Genomic DNA, 16,914 nt, shown 5'->3' on the forward strand with positions numbered 1-16,914 from the left:
AGTTCTACAGGAGGAGTGTTTAAAATAAAGTATTCCCAGTAGGAATATTCTATATCCAGCTGAAGCTAAGAACAAGAGACTTTTAGTTTCAACTGATCTGAAATGTGTGCTTATTTGGCCCCATCTACCAGCAACTTCTCCTTCATAGGTCTCAATAAAAGCTACAGTTACACAAGTCATGGATAAAACTGATGGAGTAATGAATCTACTGGACACAGTCCATCAACTGCTTAAGACGCCCTGGGAGCACTGAATGTATTCCCAGATGCAACTGCCTCCTTCGAGCATGCTGAAGCAGCAAACCCCCATGCTCACAAGCCATATGGGGACTGTACATGGATGAATATTGCGTTTTTGAAACACTAAAGCACGAAGTGTGTAGCCAGCATAGTGATGGCAACAAGAGGCAAAAAACCACTGTGCTAGATGTACCTCTGTGAGATGCTTCCTCTGTTAGTGCTCCAGTTACTAGGCAAGGTGTGGGAGTCCTCAGTGGATTAAGAATTTCAAGTTGCATTGGGGCTAAGGTGTTTCACACATCTGCAGGCTGTTAAGTGTCATTTGTCAAAATACTTTGGGCATTTTATTTCATGTTCTATATTTCATGGGCTCTTATTAAACACTATGCCTTGTTTCCTCTTAATTGCTCTTTTCCTATATGATTATATATCTTAGGGTTGGCATATTTCAAAAAGTGAAAACCAGGACACTAAAGTGTCAGTTTGCATTTCTTAGTTCAGAAAGTATTGATCTGATGTGTAGTAGTAGTAGTAGTAATAATAATAATAATAATAATAATAATAATAATAATAATTTATTTGTACCCCGCCCATCTGACTGGGTTTCCCCAGCCACTCTGGGCGGCTTCCAACAGAGATTAAAAATACATTGAAACATAAATCATTAAAAACTTCCCTAACTATATGGATCAATATTTAGCAGAATTCCATGTTGAGCTTTTCTTGTGTGCCAAATCTCACTTCCGACATGGGCTACATCCAGATTTTCCTGGACATTTCAGCAGTTTTACACCCAGACGCTGTTTACGAGGACCAAATACTGGCTATGTCTGGGAAATCTGGGAAAGCAACTGCATCCCCAACTCATCCCCAACCTGTTATTCAACATTTATAGCACATCATCACTGTAGGTTGAAAATTTGACATTAGGTAAGATATATTCTTGTGCAACTCTTCACGAGTTTTACGAAGCAAGTGAACCTTACACATTTAATAGAATAGTCACCGGAGACTATAACATAAATGTGACAAAAAGGTCATTAACGTTTAGAGACAGCATGGGATGCATTAAAATATTAGTGCTGTCCTAATCTTCAATGAAATTAGTTGCATCTTTCTAATTAATAAGAAGATAGTCTGAAGTGTTTGAATGGTATGAAAAGATATATAAATGTTCTGAATAAATTTGCACACCACTGTATGAACCTGTTCTCCCACAACTCAACATATTTTGACACACAAAAAGGATTCAAAGTAGTTATAAGCAAATGATAAATAGAAAGAGTGAAATAGCTTTTACAAGAGAAAAACTTTTACTGATAGAAAGAGCGAAAACTTTTGAATTCCCAGAATACTTTGAGGCAAGATTCAAATCAAACAGTAAGTTTACAAAAATGCTTGGCTTCCTGGTAATTTAAATTTAAATTATTTATATTTTGTTAGGGAAAGGCAAACTTCCTTTTCCTCTTGGCTGATTTAAAATGAACAATGAAAGTATATTTGTTTACCCTATTGCATGCCTTTCCAATAGTCTCTGGACTGGTATAGTAAGCTTCCCAAGAAAACGCTTGATGATCGGCCGACTCTTTGCAAATTTATCTTTGATTTCAATTTCCAAGACGTCTGTTAGAAGTGCTACGAAAGAATATTTCTGGAAATAAGAAAACAAACATATATTTCATATCACAATCAACATCAAATATAGCAATTCTTGATTTGCTCAGCAACACCGGAGTTCAGGGGTACAAAACAGCCCCCCAAAATATTTGGCAGGAAAACCACAGAATATATCTTAGCCAAACATGCAAGCAGCCTCATGAACTACCATTGTTAGATCTTTTGTCACCAAGAAGAACATAGGGCACAAGGAAACAGCACGTAATGCAAAGGAATAAGAGAGTTTTGTTCTAAGAAAAGATAATCCAATTAGCCTATTTTTCACATGAACGGGAAGTCTGAATCTATATTCCTGGATAAAGCAGAATGCAATTGGCTCCAGTGGGCTAGTGACAGAACAGATTTTTGTTCCCCAGACAATACTGGGGGGCAGACATGCACTTAGAATTAAGGAACAGAGTGTAGGAAATCTTGTCGGCAATAACCCAAAGAAAGAATTTCTACCACAGATACTGAGAGGTTCCTTGAAAGCCATCGATTACCTCTCTGTGCCAAACAGGATTTGTTGTGTTACTGATGATAGTAGACCGCCTTTCCTGGCCATGGTGAGCAAATGTAGGAAATGTGCTCTTTTTTCCAGGCTGAATGGACATCTTTAAGTAAGGATCAGGATTGAAGAACATTCCTTTCTTAAGTCCAACTGCCCTAATGTCTTTAAAACACAGAAAAGGAAAAACAGAAAACATGGCGCCAATTATTTTTCACCAAATGCCTTTACTTTGTTATCCAGTTTTTCACCAAGTGTTCTGACAGCGTAGGACAGATTGACAGATAGGCAGGCTTCAACATGGCTTCAATATTTATTGTTGGAAAAGTACACATACAAAACAAAACATCAATTCTACAGCATGCAGACATTATCTTGCATCAGTTATTCTATATTCAGTCAGAAGAGCACAATTTGGCTTTTGAGGGTGGCAAATAATATTTACAAAGGACAGAGACATTTAACACCACATCTGACTTCCAAAAGAAGTATGTCAACTGTAATGGAGAAGCAAAGCACACTAAAACACAAAGTTCCATTTCCTTTACATGTAGCATTTGCTAACTTCTTCAGAAATTAAATGCAAACTCCAGTTTGAGATCAACTGTACTGCTGTGTCAGGTTTTTAATAACTGTGTCAATATGGTTGTACATTTTGTCCATTGTTTATTAATTTGGTATACCCATCTCAATTTATAAAATAAACATTTTAATGGTAGTTTGTAGTCATTAAAAAATCACTAAGAACACACAGGAAGTTCAAATGGGTGGGTTATCTACAGTTAAAACACAACTGAAATTCTTAAATGTCAATTCCTTTATGGGAATGACTTTGTCTCATAGCTGTGCTGTCATGTTGTTTGTTCAGACGTTAGGCAGTTGGTAGAATAGATTGATATGTACATAGTAAGCTGTGTTATACCAAGTCAGATCATTGTCCATCTAACTCCATATTGTCTACACTGACTGCCTGTGGCTCTGGGAATGAATCTGAGGCTTGCTTTCATGCAAAACATGTGCTTTACCAGAGAGTTACAGCTCCGCCTCTTGTTCAGTGTATTAATCTGCAGTGTTGATGTGCTGGTTAAGACATGGATTTATTTGCATACTGCTGGAGGTAGCTAATGCTATTTATCTATAAAAAGAGGTGCCAGAACTCACCATGAACGAGGGCCTCCCTCATTCACTTATAATGACAATGGTGCCCACCTGAGAGGTGCCAGAACTGAGTTCCAGTGAAAAAAAGCCCTGGAGATAGCCAAATTAGTGGGTGGGATAATTACACCAACTTCCTGGCTAGAGGCAAAAGAATTCTATTTATGCAACTAGGCTTAACATAGCTGCCTCTCATGAAACACATAACCTTTGCTTATTTTATTCTACTTTCTTAAAAAATAATAATAATGGTGTGCTAATAATAGAGGAAACATTAATTCCCAGCAAAGAGACAAAAGGTGTTAGCAATGGAAATTCAGGGGAAGATCAAGACATTCTAGAAACCTGTGAAAAATATGTGACAGGGTAAAAGTGCTAGTGTTTGATCTGGGGTTTTATCAGCAGTGAGCAAATGTTAAAATAACAACAGTGATAAATGTGCGTATAAACAAGAGAGAGCAAGAGAGCGCGATATGGGAAGCAAAAGCTCAAAAATACAAAATTCTGCACTTCTCCAGGTTGTCCTTCAACACATATAGGTAGAAAAGTCATGTTAATGGACAGATTTCAGAGTTCAGCTGCAGCAATGTCTGCAGTTTAGCAACACCACAGAAATGCAGCACTTCAAAAGACACCAGTTTCTGAACACTTTTCTATAGAAAAACAAAAGCACTCCATGAAATAAATCCATTCTGTTAACTGCTCTTCAAGTTCTGATAAGGTCTGCGCCATTGCTTTTAATTTTGACATCTTTATACTGAGTAACATACTTCAGAAGAACCATTTTTGGAACAAGGAGGTTAATCTGTCCAGGGAGCTGAAAAAGTGTGAGCAGCGTAGCTGAACATTCTGGCTCACCATCTCTGGATGCCTGTCAAATGTCCCCTCCACCCTCTAAGATAGCTGTTTCACCTGTCAGCTCACATATAATATCAGATAGATACAGAACAAGACTCCTGACCTTGCAGAGCACGTTCCTTGCATAAAGCAAGGCTCCGAAGTGAATATGCAGCCACAGGAACACTAACCAACTCTCAGAGGTGAATCAGTGCGGCTGTACATGCAAAATTGGGCTCTGTGTCAGGTCCAGAGGGAGCAGCAGGTAAGAGAAAAATCCCTTTGTCTCATCTCACATGCAGGTCCTCAGTGATGCTTAGACTGGGAGCCAGAAGGGCTTGCCACAGTTTCCATTTCTTCACTGCTAAAGGTAAAGGTAAAGGGACCCCTGACCATTAGGTCCAGTTGTGGCCGACTCTGGGGTTGCGGAGATCATCTCGCTTTATTGGCCGAGGGAGCCGGCGTACAGCTTCTGGGTCATGTGGCCAGCATGACTAAGCCGCTTTTGGCGAACCAGAGCAGCGCACGGAAACGCCATTTTACCTTCCTGCCAGAGTGGTACCTATTTATCTACTTGCACTTTGACATGCTTTCGAACTGCTAGGTTGGCAGGAGCAGGGACTGAGCAACGGGAGCTCACCCCGTCGCGGGGATTTGAACCGCCAACCTTCTGATCGGTAAGTCCTAGGCTCTGTGGTTTAACCCACAGTGCCACCCGCGTCCCTTTCTTCACTGCTAGCTGGAGCAAAAAATGTCCCTGCCTGAATGAAGGTGGACAACACAACACTGGATGCCTATAACCAGGGCTTTCTTTTCTAGAAAAAGAGGTGCCCGGAACTTGCTGAACTTTTTTTGTTGTTGAGCTTTTTCTGGGGCAGAACACCAGCCCAAAGTTCCACCCATTCACCCTACCGTCGCGGGGTGGGGGGCACTTGCGCCGCCGACCTCTGCACCCCCACAATCACCCTGCCACCCGCAGTCCCAAGCGCCATGCCGCCAAACACCTCTGTCGTGCAGCCCTGAGCGCCGTGCAGGGGGACAGCACCACAACACTACAGAGATGCTGGCTGGGAAAAAAGCCCTGCCTATAACCACACACACACATTATATCCTTCCCCCAAAGTTTACAGAATGAGCAACATTTCCTAAAACACAAGTTCACAATACCTTGATTTAAAGTGTAAAAAAAAAAAAAAAGGAAAACAGAATTTAAAAGTATTCTTACCTGAGAGTGTAAAGCTAACTAATTTTCGGGAGTGCTGGCTTGCCGAACCACCTTCAGTGCCCTCTGCCCCCATCTGAAAAGAGGGGGAAATTATTGTGGTCACTTCTGAATGTGAAAGTAGTATGTAAATTAGAGAAAGAATTTATAACAAGGGAACAGAATTATGACAGCCTGCCTAGTGCTGTTTTTCTAGAAAAAGAGGTGCCAGAACTCACCACAAACACCTTCCTCGTTCTCTTAGAATGGCAATGGAACTCACCTGAGCCACTTTGAGAGAGTGTTTTACCCGGAAAGGCAGTATAAAAATACTGAGTTAAATTAAATAAAAATCATTGTAAGCAACAAATTGCATATTCCTGACAGGGTTATTTCTATGACAAATAGGCTTATAGAGAGATAAGCTCCCACAGCCTTCTTAAGTGTTTATTTTTTTATCATGTGTGTGAGAGAGATGGAGAAGAGAGGTAGTTCACACAACATGGAAAAGCAAGCTTGTTCAGCCCGGACACTGAGGTCCAGCTCCGAGGGCCTTCCGGCCGTTCCCTCCCTGCGAAAAGTGAGGTTACAGGGAATTAGGCAGAGGGCCTTCTCGATAGTGGTGCCCGCCCTGTGGAACACCCTCTCACCAGATGTCAAGGAAATAAACAACTATCTGACTTTTAGAAGACATCTGAAGACAGCCCTGTTTAGGGAAGTTTTTAATGTTTGATCTTTTATCGCCTTATTATTATTACTGTATTAATATTAATATTTTGTTGGGAGCCACCCAGAGTGGCTGGGGAAACCCAGCCAGATGGGCTGGGTATAAATAATAAATTATCATCATCATCATCATCAGCTGCGGCCTACTGGAACTGCATGAATGTGCTCCTTGCTGGTCTTTTTTTTACTCCGGCACTGAGCTAAGCCAAGGCCTTCCCTAGTGTGTTGTCTGAACCCAAGATTGTGGTTAAGCTGTCTCCTTAGAACCACATGTTGCAGCCAAGGTTTGTTCTTGGGTAGTTTGGCTTACCATGGCATGTAGCAATGGGGGGAGAGAGGAAGAGAGAAATATGGTTGTAATTTGCTGTAGCCTACTCAACAAAGAACAAAGCATCTGTCTGTGGAACACACCAGCCAGTGACCATACTGAATATTTATGGGCAATAGTAGAGTTGGCATGCATTAAGTCAGAGAACAGGACCACAAGGGTAGCTCATTCAACATGCAGAATTAAAACAAAGTGATAAAATCCTGGACACACTGAAGTCTGTGCTACCAGCTTCAGGTGACGATGTGATAAGTGAAATTAACTTCAGTGACAATGGAAGGATTTCACTCATCACATCTTCCCATTGACATCCTCACTAGATCAGATAACTTACTGGAAAATATCAGATGCCAACCTAAATTAGCAAGTTTAATGTTAGCGTTAAAACAGATTGGCTCAGTGTCAAGCAATGAATAAAAGATACTCACCATCACAGCAGGGTTTTTCACAGTGATACATGGAGTTGTTGCTCGCAGGGCTCCGCTTATACCATGGTAGTATTTAAAGCAGATCTTTATTTCAGCTGGGGGGGAAATAATGGAAGGGTGGAGTAAGAGTATGCAGAACTCATGAAAGATTCGCATTACTGAATGGAAGCAGTCAGTCAATGGAACAGGTGCTTGGGAGCACAGTGCTTGCAATGGAACAACTTGCAACCATTTGAGAAAGATAATACCTGTTACTCTATTAAAAGATCCTCTTAAAGACTTGTGACAATGAGCATACTGTTAGGGAGACCCCTGGTATATTCCCTATTTTTTTCTTTCTTTCTCGTAGGTGGTTGCAAGCACCCTTACGTGTAACCCTACTATTCACAGGAGCCAACTTCTATCTGAGGGGGCAGCCCCCACAAATTGATTGGTATTGCCCTTGAAATGGCGTGCATGCACGCACTGTGTCATGTGATCAATTATGTGGGGCAGGGCTTACCTGCCCTCCCCCCAATATTTTATTCAAGTTGGCACCCCTCCTACTATTATACATCCCAACCCCAGTATCCTCAACTGCATCAGCTTTAATATATTACCCCTGCACTGATCAGGAAACAATATGTCGTGATTTCAAAGTCCAGCAGGAACCAAGACATGAAGGAGGAAGAGATTGAGAAAGCATTGGGCCCAAGCCAAACAATCAGGAACCTTCCAAGCCTGCGACTTTCAAGCCTGCAGAACCTGTGTCTCTCAGGCCCAGTTCCACTGAGGCGTCAGCCTCTTCCCTGAGCCACCTCACCAAGATAGGCGCTATGCCTGGCGTAAGACAGGTAGTGGAATGTTCTGGGTCAGAGAGATGCCCTTTAAGGCTTTGAGCTCCTCAGCAAGGGAGCATAGCCTCACGAGGGTAGTTAATGCCTATGGGGCGCAAAACTCAGATGGGCTCATGTTAGAACAAGTTGTCTGCCCCACTGGGCTCTGTCTGGGGTCCTGAATGACTTATCCACAGCTGTCTTCACTTGCAGGCTCTTGATAGTCCAGACTGAATCCTGCCTGTACAATAAAAATTTCAGAATGGAGTTCTTCCTAGGCCAAAAGATACTTTCCCCCCTTTAAATTTCTATGGATTTAGTGTTCAGAAGTGGAATTCTATAATCTAGAGCAGGCTTCCTCAAACTCGGCCCTCCAGATGTTTTGAGACTACAATTCCCATCATCCCTGACCACTGGTCCTGCTAGCTAGGCATCATGGGAGCTGTAGGCCAAAAACATCTGGAGGGCCGAGTTTGAGGAAGCCTGGTCTAGAGCATGGGGTTGTTGTTTTTTTAAAAAAAACCAAACCATATTTGGCAGATTGGGCTACTTTGTCCTGACTTCCACAGCTGCTGCATGAAACACAAGGCCCATTGCAGTTTCTGCAAGGATGCTATCAGCTCCAGTTCCAAGCTATATTTGAGTTGAGTGGCACAGAGCTATTATTGAAAGGGTGGGGGGGAGCAAACAAGAGGAGCAACAAAAACATGGCTCACTGAAATGTACTCAGGCCACAAACAATCAACCTCCTACTCCAGAAATATAAAAGGCAGCAGAGGACCCGAAAGGCTCAGAGCCAAGATAAGATGCCAATAAACAATACTGAGCTGCACCCTAGAAAAATAATGAAAGCACATTCCTGCAAGACTAAACTTTCACTATCTATTTAGTTAGGTCTTACAATAAGTTTTTATCAGATAGAAGCCAGAGCCTTTGCAGTTTTTATTGATTCACAACTTGTAATCAAAACACAGGGACATAGAAATGTTGAAGTATGTGCTCTGGATTTATAGGTCTGATAAAGTCGGAGCCAAAACATTAATTCAAGATCCCGGCCCCAAACAAAACATGGTGTGTGCTCTTTCCATTTTCAAAAGATAGAAGATGTTGTTGTATATTTACTATGACTGTGTCCCAAGAATTAATTAAGATGAATATAAAAACCATAAACGACAGAGCTGTCATTGCGTTTCAACATCTGCTTAGCTGAAATGGCTGAAGCTTTGAATCTGACAACTTTAGGCTACAGCAGCAATGAATCATTTGGCTTCTAAAGTAAAAAAAAAACGGGGGAACCAAATGCACTTATATGTTTTATATAAACATTAAACAATGCGGGAAGTTTTAGGTCACTGTAAATCATGGCCAGTAGCTGTAAAACAAAGATGTAGCATGGCAGACCAGGTGAAAAACCATTAGAACTACCATAAACTACAGAGTTAATGTGGAAAGCCTTCTAAAACAAATGATCACAAGACAATGGGTGGTATTCAGTGCTGCAGAAACAGAAAATCAGAAGGAAAGGTCAAGTATGTGGCACAGGGGAACTCACGCAAGTTGCCCCAGCCCAATTTTTGGTGATTCTCCCTTTGCATTGACGTTTCCCACCTCACCTCCCAGCCTTTTTCAAAGGATCCCCTAATACTCAGGAGAGATTTTTTGTGAAGTCAGAGTAGCACCACGTCTCTCTGGTTAAAAACTCCAGTCTCATCCAACCACGGCAATTCTATGTATGGGCTTAGCTAGCTCCTCTGCTCGGTATACTTGCACCAGCATGCAGCAAATGCGGGCAAATGATGGTGCCCTGGAAAAAGTTCGTCACCACTGCCCTTGCTACTACAGCTGATGTGGCTGCAGAGAAGGAAATGTCTGGGCCATACAGCATGGTCCCAATGTCTGGTGCAGGTACATCAGGTGCACGGCTGGCATTCTTCAGATGATGGTGCAGTCACATAGGAGCATGGGGCGGGAAGCTATGCTCACCGTTCCACTCATGCTGCCGCCACCATGGACATCCTGCCTGCAGTAGCATGGCAGGCGGGAAGGAGAACCAACTGAGGGAAGTTTGCCTGGGGCCTCCACAAAACCTGGAAATGGCCCTGTGTGCAGCTCCATGAATACACAATGGATAATAAACCCAGGCAACTTCACCATACTCTTCAGAGTCAATGGGACACATTAAAAAGCCCAGGCCACCAGTTTTAACTGAGAATTTTTGTTAATCACTTTGATGTATTCCATTGGAGTTTATAACTGCTTTGACAGTGGGTTAGGATGTTTGCATTTATTTAAGGTTTCTTCACCTCTCCATGTGCAAGTCCATGCACAATATTTAATGTGACAATTTGCAGCCACCCCTCGTATTTCCTTTTACTGAGGATCAGAGAAAATGTACTTAAAGCTTCTCTGCAAATGGTTCCATTTCCAGCAGCGCTTCAATGATTGAGCAAACCAATTGGGGAAAGTAATCACGTAAATGGTCTCTGCGTGAAACAATTAATGAGCATTGATCACATAAGGAGCAAAAAGAGCTCTGGAGACACCAAATATCTTCGTTAATTGTTTTTTTTAAAAAATGATATTCCAGAAATCTTCCATTCATTTTTGATGTCTTCTATATTTTATGATATATGTATAGCTAAAGCTATGGTTTTCCCAGTAGTGATATATGGAAGTGAGAGCTGGACCATAAAGAAGGCTGATCACTGGAGAATTGATGCTTTTGAATTGTGGTACTGGAGGAGACTCTTGAGAGTCCCATGGACTGCAAGAAGATCAAACCTATCCATTCTCAAGGAAATCAGCCCTGAGTGCTCACTGGAAGGACAGATCCTGAAGCTGAGGCGCCAATACTTTGGCCACCTCGTGTGAAGAGAAGACTCCCTGGAAAAGACTCTGATGTTGGGAAAGATTGAGGGCACAAGGAGAAGGGGATGACAGAAGACGAGATGGTTGGACAGTGTTCTTAAAGCTACTAACAGGAGTTTGACTAAACTGGGGGAGGCAGTGGAAGACAGGAGTGCCTGGTGTGCTCTGGTCCATGGGGTCACGAAGAGTCGGACATGACTAAACGACTAAACAACAACAAAAATCTCTTTATTCCACCAGGAGATACTGGTGCATCCCTCTGTGGGGATTTTTGAGGAATCAGTATTAAGTAAGGCTGTTGTAAACACTGGGAATAAAAAATATATATATTATAAGATTCCCAGAAAGCCAGTCTATTTACTGAAAGTCCAGCTGCTTTAGCGCCATTTTTGTGTGTGTGTGCTTTCAAATAGGTCTTCTTCTTGCCTACACTCATTTGCCCCCCCCCCCATGTTGAAAAGGGGATGCTTTCTACAGATGGCTGAGCTTATTAATGAAAAGCAACCCTTGTCTACTTCCACCACCCTCTGTAATTCATTGCTTTATATATGTTTTAAAATGCCTCAAAATGGCTTAAAGGTAAAGGACCCCTGACAGTTAAGCCCAGTCGCGTACAACTCTGGGGTTCTGGCACTCATCTTGCTTTACTGGCCGCAGACAGTTTTTCCAGGTCACGTGGCCAGCATGACTAAGCCACTTCTGGCGAACCAGAGCAGCGCACGGAAACGCCATTTACCTTCCCACCAGAGCAGTACCTATTAATCTACTTGCTCTTTGACGTGCTTTCAAACTGCTAGGTTGGCAGGAGCAGGGACTGAGCAACGGGAGCTCACCCCGTCGCGGGGATTCGAACCGCTGACCTTCCGATCAGCAAGCCCTAGGCTCAGTGGTTTAGACCACAACGCCACCCATAAATGACTTACAGCTCTGTAAAATTACACACAGGTAATAATCGGGTGACAACAAAGGGAACCAAAATGCAATAAACAACATTCTGTTTATCAAGACAGTGCAGACTTAAGAGCACAGAACTTGAACCAAGACCCCCTGCTTGGATACGGAAATGCTTGGGAAGGGCTGAGCCAGCAACCCACTACCCTCTTCAGTTTGATTCACTTACTGCAAACAGAAGCTAGGAAGCAAAAAGACTCTACAGATCGAAAGTGTGACAGAAAAAAGGCAACAGTAATTTGAAAGAGGTTTTCTCAGTAGTGATGTATGGAAGTGAGAGCTGGACCATCAAGAAGGCTGATCGCCGAAGAATTTATGCTTTTGAATTATGGCGCTGGAGGAGACTCTTGGGAGTCCCATGGACTGCAAGAAGATCAAACCTATCCATTCTGAAGGAAATCAGCCCTGAGTGCTCACTGGAAGGACAGATCCTGAAGCTGAGGCTCCAATACTTTGGCCACCTCATGAGAAGACTCCCTGGAAAAGACCCTGATGTTGGGAAAGATTGAGGGCACAAGGAGAAGGGGATGACAGAGGACGAGATGGTTGGACAGTGTTCTCAAATCTACCAGCATGAGTTTGACCAAACTGCGGGAGGCAGTGGAAGACAGGAGTGCCTGGCGTGCTCTGGTCCAGGGGGTCACAAAGAGTTGGACACGACTAAACAACAACAATCTGAAAGAGCAATTTGCCATCGCTTGCGTATGATGGGATGTGGCAGTCTCCCCAGTCTTCTCCTTCCCCATCCTCTCCCCACCCCACCCCGCTCTCCTCTGCTAAATTACCATAGCTAAAAAGAATGTGACATTTGATGCACCTCTTCACTCTCTGCTCAAACGGGAAGAGTGACACTTCCCAGCGCTTCTTATGGCATTAGTGTTGGAAGTACAAAGTCAGTCGCCTTTTCAGCAGGTGACAGCCTGAGGGCGCCAGCTCATCACAACATTGATCAGAACATCGTATTTGGCAGCTGCACCATTCTTTATTCCTTTAACCTCCCCTTCATGTCCTCTCCTGAGTAACTCCCTCTGTGTGTGCAGCAGATTCACATGTTTGTATTCTGCCTGCCTTTGGATTCTAGGTTGCAGAGAACCCCTCCCTTCCCAAACACACTTAAATATTTATGATAATGGTAATAATATTCTTATTATTAATTTTCAGGAAGCTAGGATGGAATTTTGATGGGGGGGTTAATCTTGCGACGCTTCTTCTTGCATGCCCTGGCTTATCAAAGAAACGTCGCCCCCTCCCCTTTTGTAGCAGGGGGGAAATACCGAACTGTTTCCTTCCTAAGCTTGCATCAATTTTCTGTAATTTGGGGCAGACTATAGCTGAGTGGCAGAGCTTTCAGCTTCACAAACAAGAAGCCCCTGGTTCAATCTCAAAGCATCTCCAGGTGTGGCTGGAAGGAATCCTGCCTAAAATCCTGATAAGCGGCTGCCAGAGAATGTAAACAAATACTGAACTACATGGACCTCAGTATAAGGCAGCATCCTGTGTTCCCATGAGTGGTGCATTGGATGTAAGTTATTTGTGACAGGATAAGGATGAAAAGAGTAGGCAGAGGAACTGAATTTTGCAGAGATGCCAACATTATTTTGCTTTTAGTAAACAGGCTGTGAATTAAGCCTAGGGACTTCTCTGCAGTGACTCCTTCTCTGTGGAATGCTCTCCCCAGGGAAGTTCGCCTGCCGCCTTCATTATACACCTTTAGGACGCAGGTGGCACTGTGGTCTAAACCACTGAGCCTCTTGGGCTTGCCAAGCAGAATGTCGGTGGTTCGAATCCCCGCGACGGGGTGAGATCCTGTTGCTCTGTCCCAGCTCCTGCCAAGCTAACAGTTCAAAAGCACACCAGTGAAAGTAGATAAATAGGTTTTGCTGCGGCAGGAAGGTAAATGGTGTTTACGTGAACTCTGGTTTCTGTCAGGGTCCTCTTGGCCTGAAAAGTGAGATGAGTGCCGCAACCCCATAGTTGCCTTTGACTGGACTTAACCATCCAGGTGTCCTTTACCACCTTCTTCTTCTTCTTCTTCTTCTTCTTCTTCTTCTTCTTCTTCTTCTCCTCCTCCTCCTCCTTCTTCTTCCCAGGCAGAAACGTTCCTTTTTAAACAGGCCTTTGGTTGATATGATTAACATCCTATGCCCTTTTAAAATGTGGGGTTGGGGGGTTATTTTGATTATATATTTTATATTTTGATTTTGTTCTGTGAACCACCCTGAGACCTCTGGGTATAGGGCGGTATATAAATTCAATTAATAATAATAATAAGGCAAGAGTTAGTGTCACTCTAGCAGCCAGACAGGTGGGAGCTCTCGCTCTGGCCCAGGTGAGCTGCTATCTCTTGCTGCTTTTGCCGCTCTTAGTACCAGCTCAGGTTTGCCACCTATACCTTAAAGGCTTCAGTAAGTAGCTACTATTCACATTCCTAACAAGTGCATGTAAAAACGTATTTGGGAGAGCAGAGCCTGTGAAAACTCCACTTTAAGCCAACCTCATCTTCGTTGTTCATCCTCAGCCTTTCCCTTCAGTATTCTGAATGAAAGGAGGAAGAAACAATCAGAATATAATTTTGCCTTATCTGATAAGGGTGCAGATCCTTGTTTTTAAGTCTGGACCAGGTTGCCTTTTTTTGTTCCCTTCCTGCCAGAGAAATCCATGATTCTACATCATGAGGGAATTTTGAGTGATGGATACTTTTAAATCAGCTAATACCCACCTGTCAGGGAACTGCCATCGGGAGAACTGGAGAGGAAGAGGCTCACAGAGGCTGGCAGAGACTTGTCAGCTGATGAGGGAACCAGCAGGGGGAGAGAGGCAGTTCCAAGGGATAGTGAGTCGGAAGGAGGACTCAGAGACAATTCCAGCGAGAACAGCGAGGAGGTTTCAGGACCTCCTATAGGGACACCCACTCCTCGCCGGAAATTGTCACGTAGAGAGTCCAGAAGACGTGTTTCCGTTAAGGAGCTTTTATGCTGGAAGAAATTCCGTAAACGCCCACTGTCGGATCCTGCCAGCGACTGACGGAGCCATGTTTATGGGGCTCCGTTACAGACAGTGGTTTGTGGACTTAGCCAAACACTGAGGGATTAGGAACTTTACGCACAAGCAGCTCAACATCCCATCTCAGCAATCCGACAGTCTCTGAAAGCAGCTTGTGCAGAGAAAGCATCATGAGCAACCCAGCCGGAACCGGACCTGCAGGAGGAGCTGGAGCCGGTCCAAGCCTGGAGGTCCAGCTAGCGCTGCAAACGGCGAGGCTCGATGAGAGGAGGGCTCAGGATGCAGAAAGGGCAAAGGCCCCCCCACAAGGAAGAAAGATGCCAGGATTGGTGCAGAAGTTTGGGGGGGATCCCAGGAACTATCAAGCCTTTAGGACAGAGATGCAGTATGCTCTTAATCTGCAGTTTGATGACTTTCCCGACGAGGAATCGCGAGTGGGGTTTGTGGTTAGCCATCTCGAAGGAGGGGCGAGAGACTGGGTTAGACCCCTGATGGCAAGGCATGATGAAGTCTTGAAAGACGCACGGAAGTTTTTTCACGCCATGGACCTGATGTTTTCCAGCGAGATTGAACAGGGAGTGGTGCGCAGACAGTTGATGGCTTGTAAACAGGGGAGCCGATCTGTCCGTGAGTACTGGACTGAGTTTACTATGCTGATACACAAATTGGGGTGGGATCTGTCAGCGGAACCCATTCAAATGCTTTTTGAAGAGGGACTTTCTTCGGCTGTGAAAGATGAACTTTCCCGGGCACCCAGGGCGGAGTCTATGGACCAGCTGACCAAATCAGCGCTGACCATTGGAGCACGACAGGAGGCTAGAGCCTTGGAGAAGCGGGAAGGGAAAGGGGAGCGTTGGAGGGATTTCCGCATTCCAGAGATTCCGGAGCCAACTTTCCCGCCCGCAGAGCCGATGGAAGTTGGAACAGCGCGCGCGCGGGCAGTTTCAAATCCCAGTGAAGGGCGGAAGAAGGAGGGGAAGAGCCCCAAGAAATGTTATCTCTGCCAGCAGCCAGGTCATTTTGCCAGGGTCTGTCCACAAAGAAAGGAATGGCAAGGGATGGCAGGAGCTGTTGGGGGGAAGGAGGAGGAAGGGCAGGACCAAGTAAAAGCCAGCGCCTGACTGCCACCATCAGGGCACAGCCGTCAGGCGAAGGAGCAGTAAAAGTGCCCACGCCTGAACCTCCGAGACCAGCCCTAGTGATAGAGGTGTTGCTAGAGCTGCCAAACGGACATCCCTTAAAGATAAGGGCGCTATTGGACTCAGGCAGCTCCTGTAATTTTATGAGCAAGGAGTTTGCAGCAGAACACCAGATACAGACTATCCCTTTAAGCAACCCCTTGCAGGTGACCACGATCGATGGGAGAGAGCTGTTGGGAGGAGAAGTCAGCTTACAGACCGTCCCAATGGTAATGAGGGTAGCCAGGCACACCGAAAGAATAGCGTTCAATGTGGCCACCTTGGGAGGGGCTCCCATTATTTTGGGGATGAGCTGGCTAGCGTTGCATGATCCGCTAGTGGGTTGGCATCAGAGAGTGGTCTCCTTTGGGTCAGCACATTGCCTAGAACATTGCAAAGAGGGCAAGGCTCCAGAAGGGGCAAGAGCCTTTCTAGCAGGAACAGAAGTAACGGACAAAAGAAAGGTTCCCAAACAATACGCTGACCTGAGCCATGTCTTCAGCGAAAGGGAAGCAGACAAACTACCACCGCATAGACCCTTTGACTGCCAGATCAATCTAGTCCCTGGAGCCCAGCTCCCTGTGGGCAAGCTGTATGCCATGTCAGACAGGGAAATGCAGGAGTTGAGGGAGTTTATTGACAAAAACCTGAAGAGAGGTTTCATCAGAGAGTCCAGAGCGGTGGGGGGCAGCCCAGTGTTTTTTGTGGACAAAAAAAACACGGATAAACCGAGATTGGTCGTGGACTACCGGACCCTAAATGCCGTGTCGGAACCAGTGGCTTTCCCTATGCCCAGGATTGATGACATTTTGACCAGGGTGAGGAAGGGAAAGATTTTTACTAAACTGGACCTGAGGGGGGCATACAACCTGAAACCATAAGGGTGGGGGATCAGGTGTGGCTGTCAACCCAAGGATTGCCGTTCAAGGGGGGTTGTAAGAAATTGAGACCCAAAAGATTGGGACCATTTGAGGTCATTCAACAGGTTAACCCAGTGGCTTTCAGACTCCGGTTACCGAAC

The 16,914-nt window shown here is 44.5% G+C and overlaps 1 protein-coding gene and 1 long non-coding RNA gene across 7 annotated transcripts in view; one reads left to right on the forward strand and one right to left on the reverse strand.

Annotated features, from left to right (window-relative positions):
- LOC310743842 overlaps positions 1-16,914 on the forward strand; it is an 887,199-nt gene that overhangs the window by 88,459 nt on the left and 781,826 nt on the right. The window lies entirely within an intron of this gene.
- Positions 1-16,914, reverse strand: part of HECW2 (HECT, C2 and WW domain containing E3 ubiquitin protein ligase 2) — a 192,929-nt gene that overhangs the window by 78,742 nt on the left and 97,273 nt on the right. For all 6 annotated transcript variants that reach the window (XM_083626115.1, XM_083626116.1, XM_083626117.1 and 3 more), the window contains 4 exons: positions 7,079-7,173; positions 5,621-5,693; positions 2,399-2,568; positions 1,748-1,890 (listed from right to left, as the gene is read on the reverse strand). In XM_083626115.1, the coding sequence (XP_083482241.1) occupies positions 1,748-1,890; positions 2,399-2,568; positions 5,621-5,693; positions 7,079-7,173 (481 nt within the window). The remainder of the gene's footprint in view (positions 1-1,747; positions 1,891-2,398; positions 2,569-5,620; positions 5,694-7,078; positions 7,174-16,914) is intronic.

The sequence above is a fragment of the Podarcis filfolensis genome (assembly GCF_964270895.1).
Source record: "Podarcis filfolensis genome assembly, chromosome: 1".
In the NCBI taxonomy this organism is placed as follows: domain Eukaryota; kingdom Metazoa; phylum Chordata; class Lepidosauria; order Squamata; family Lacertidae; genus Podarcis; species Podarcis filfolensis.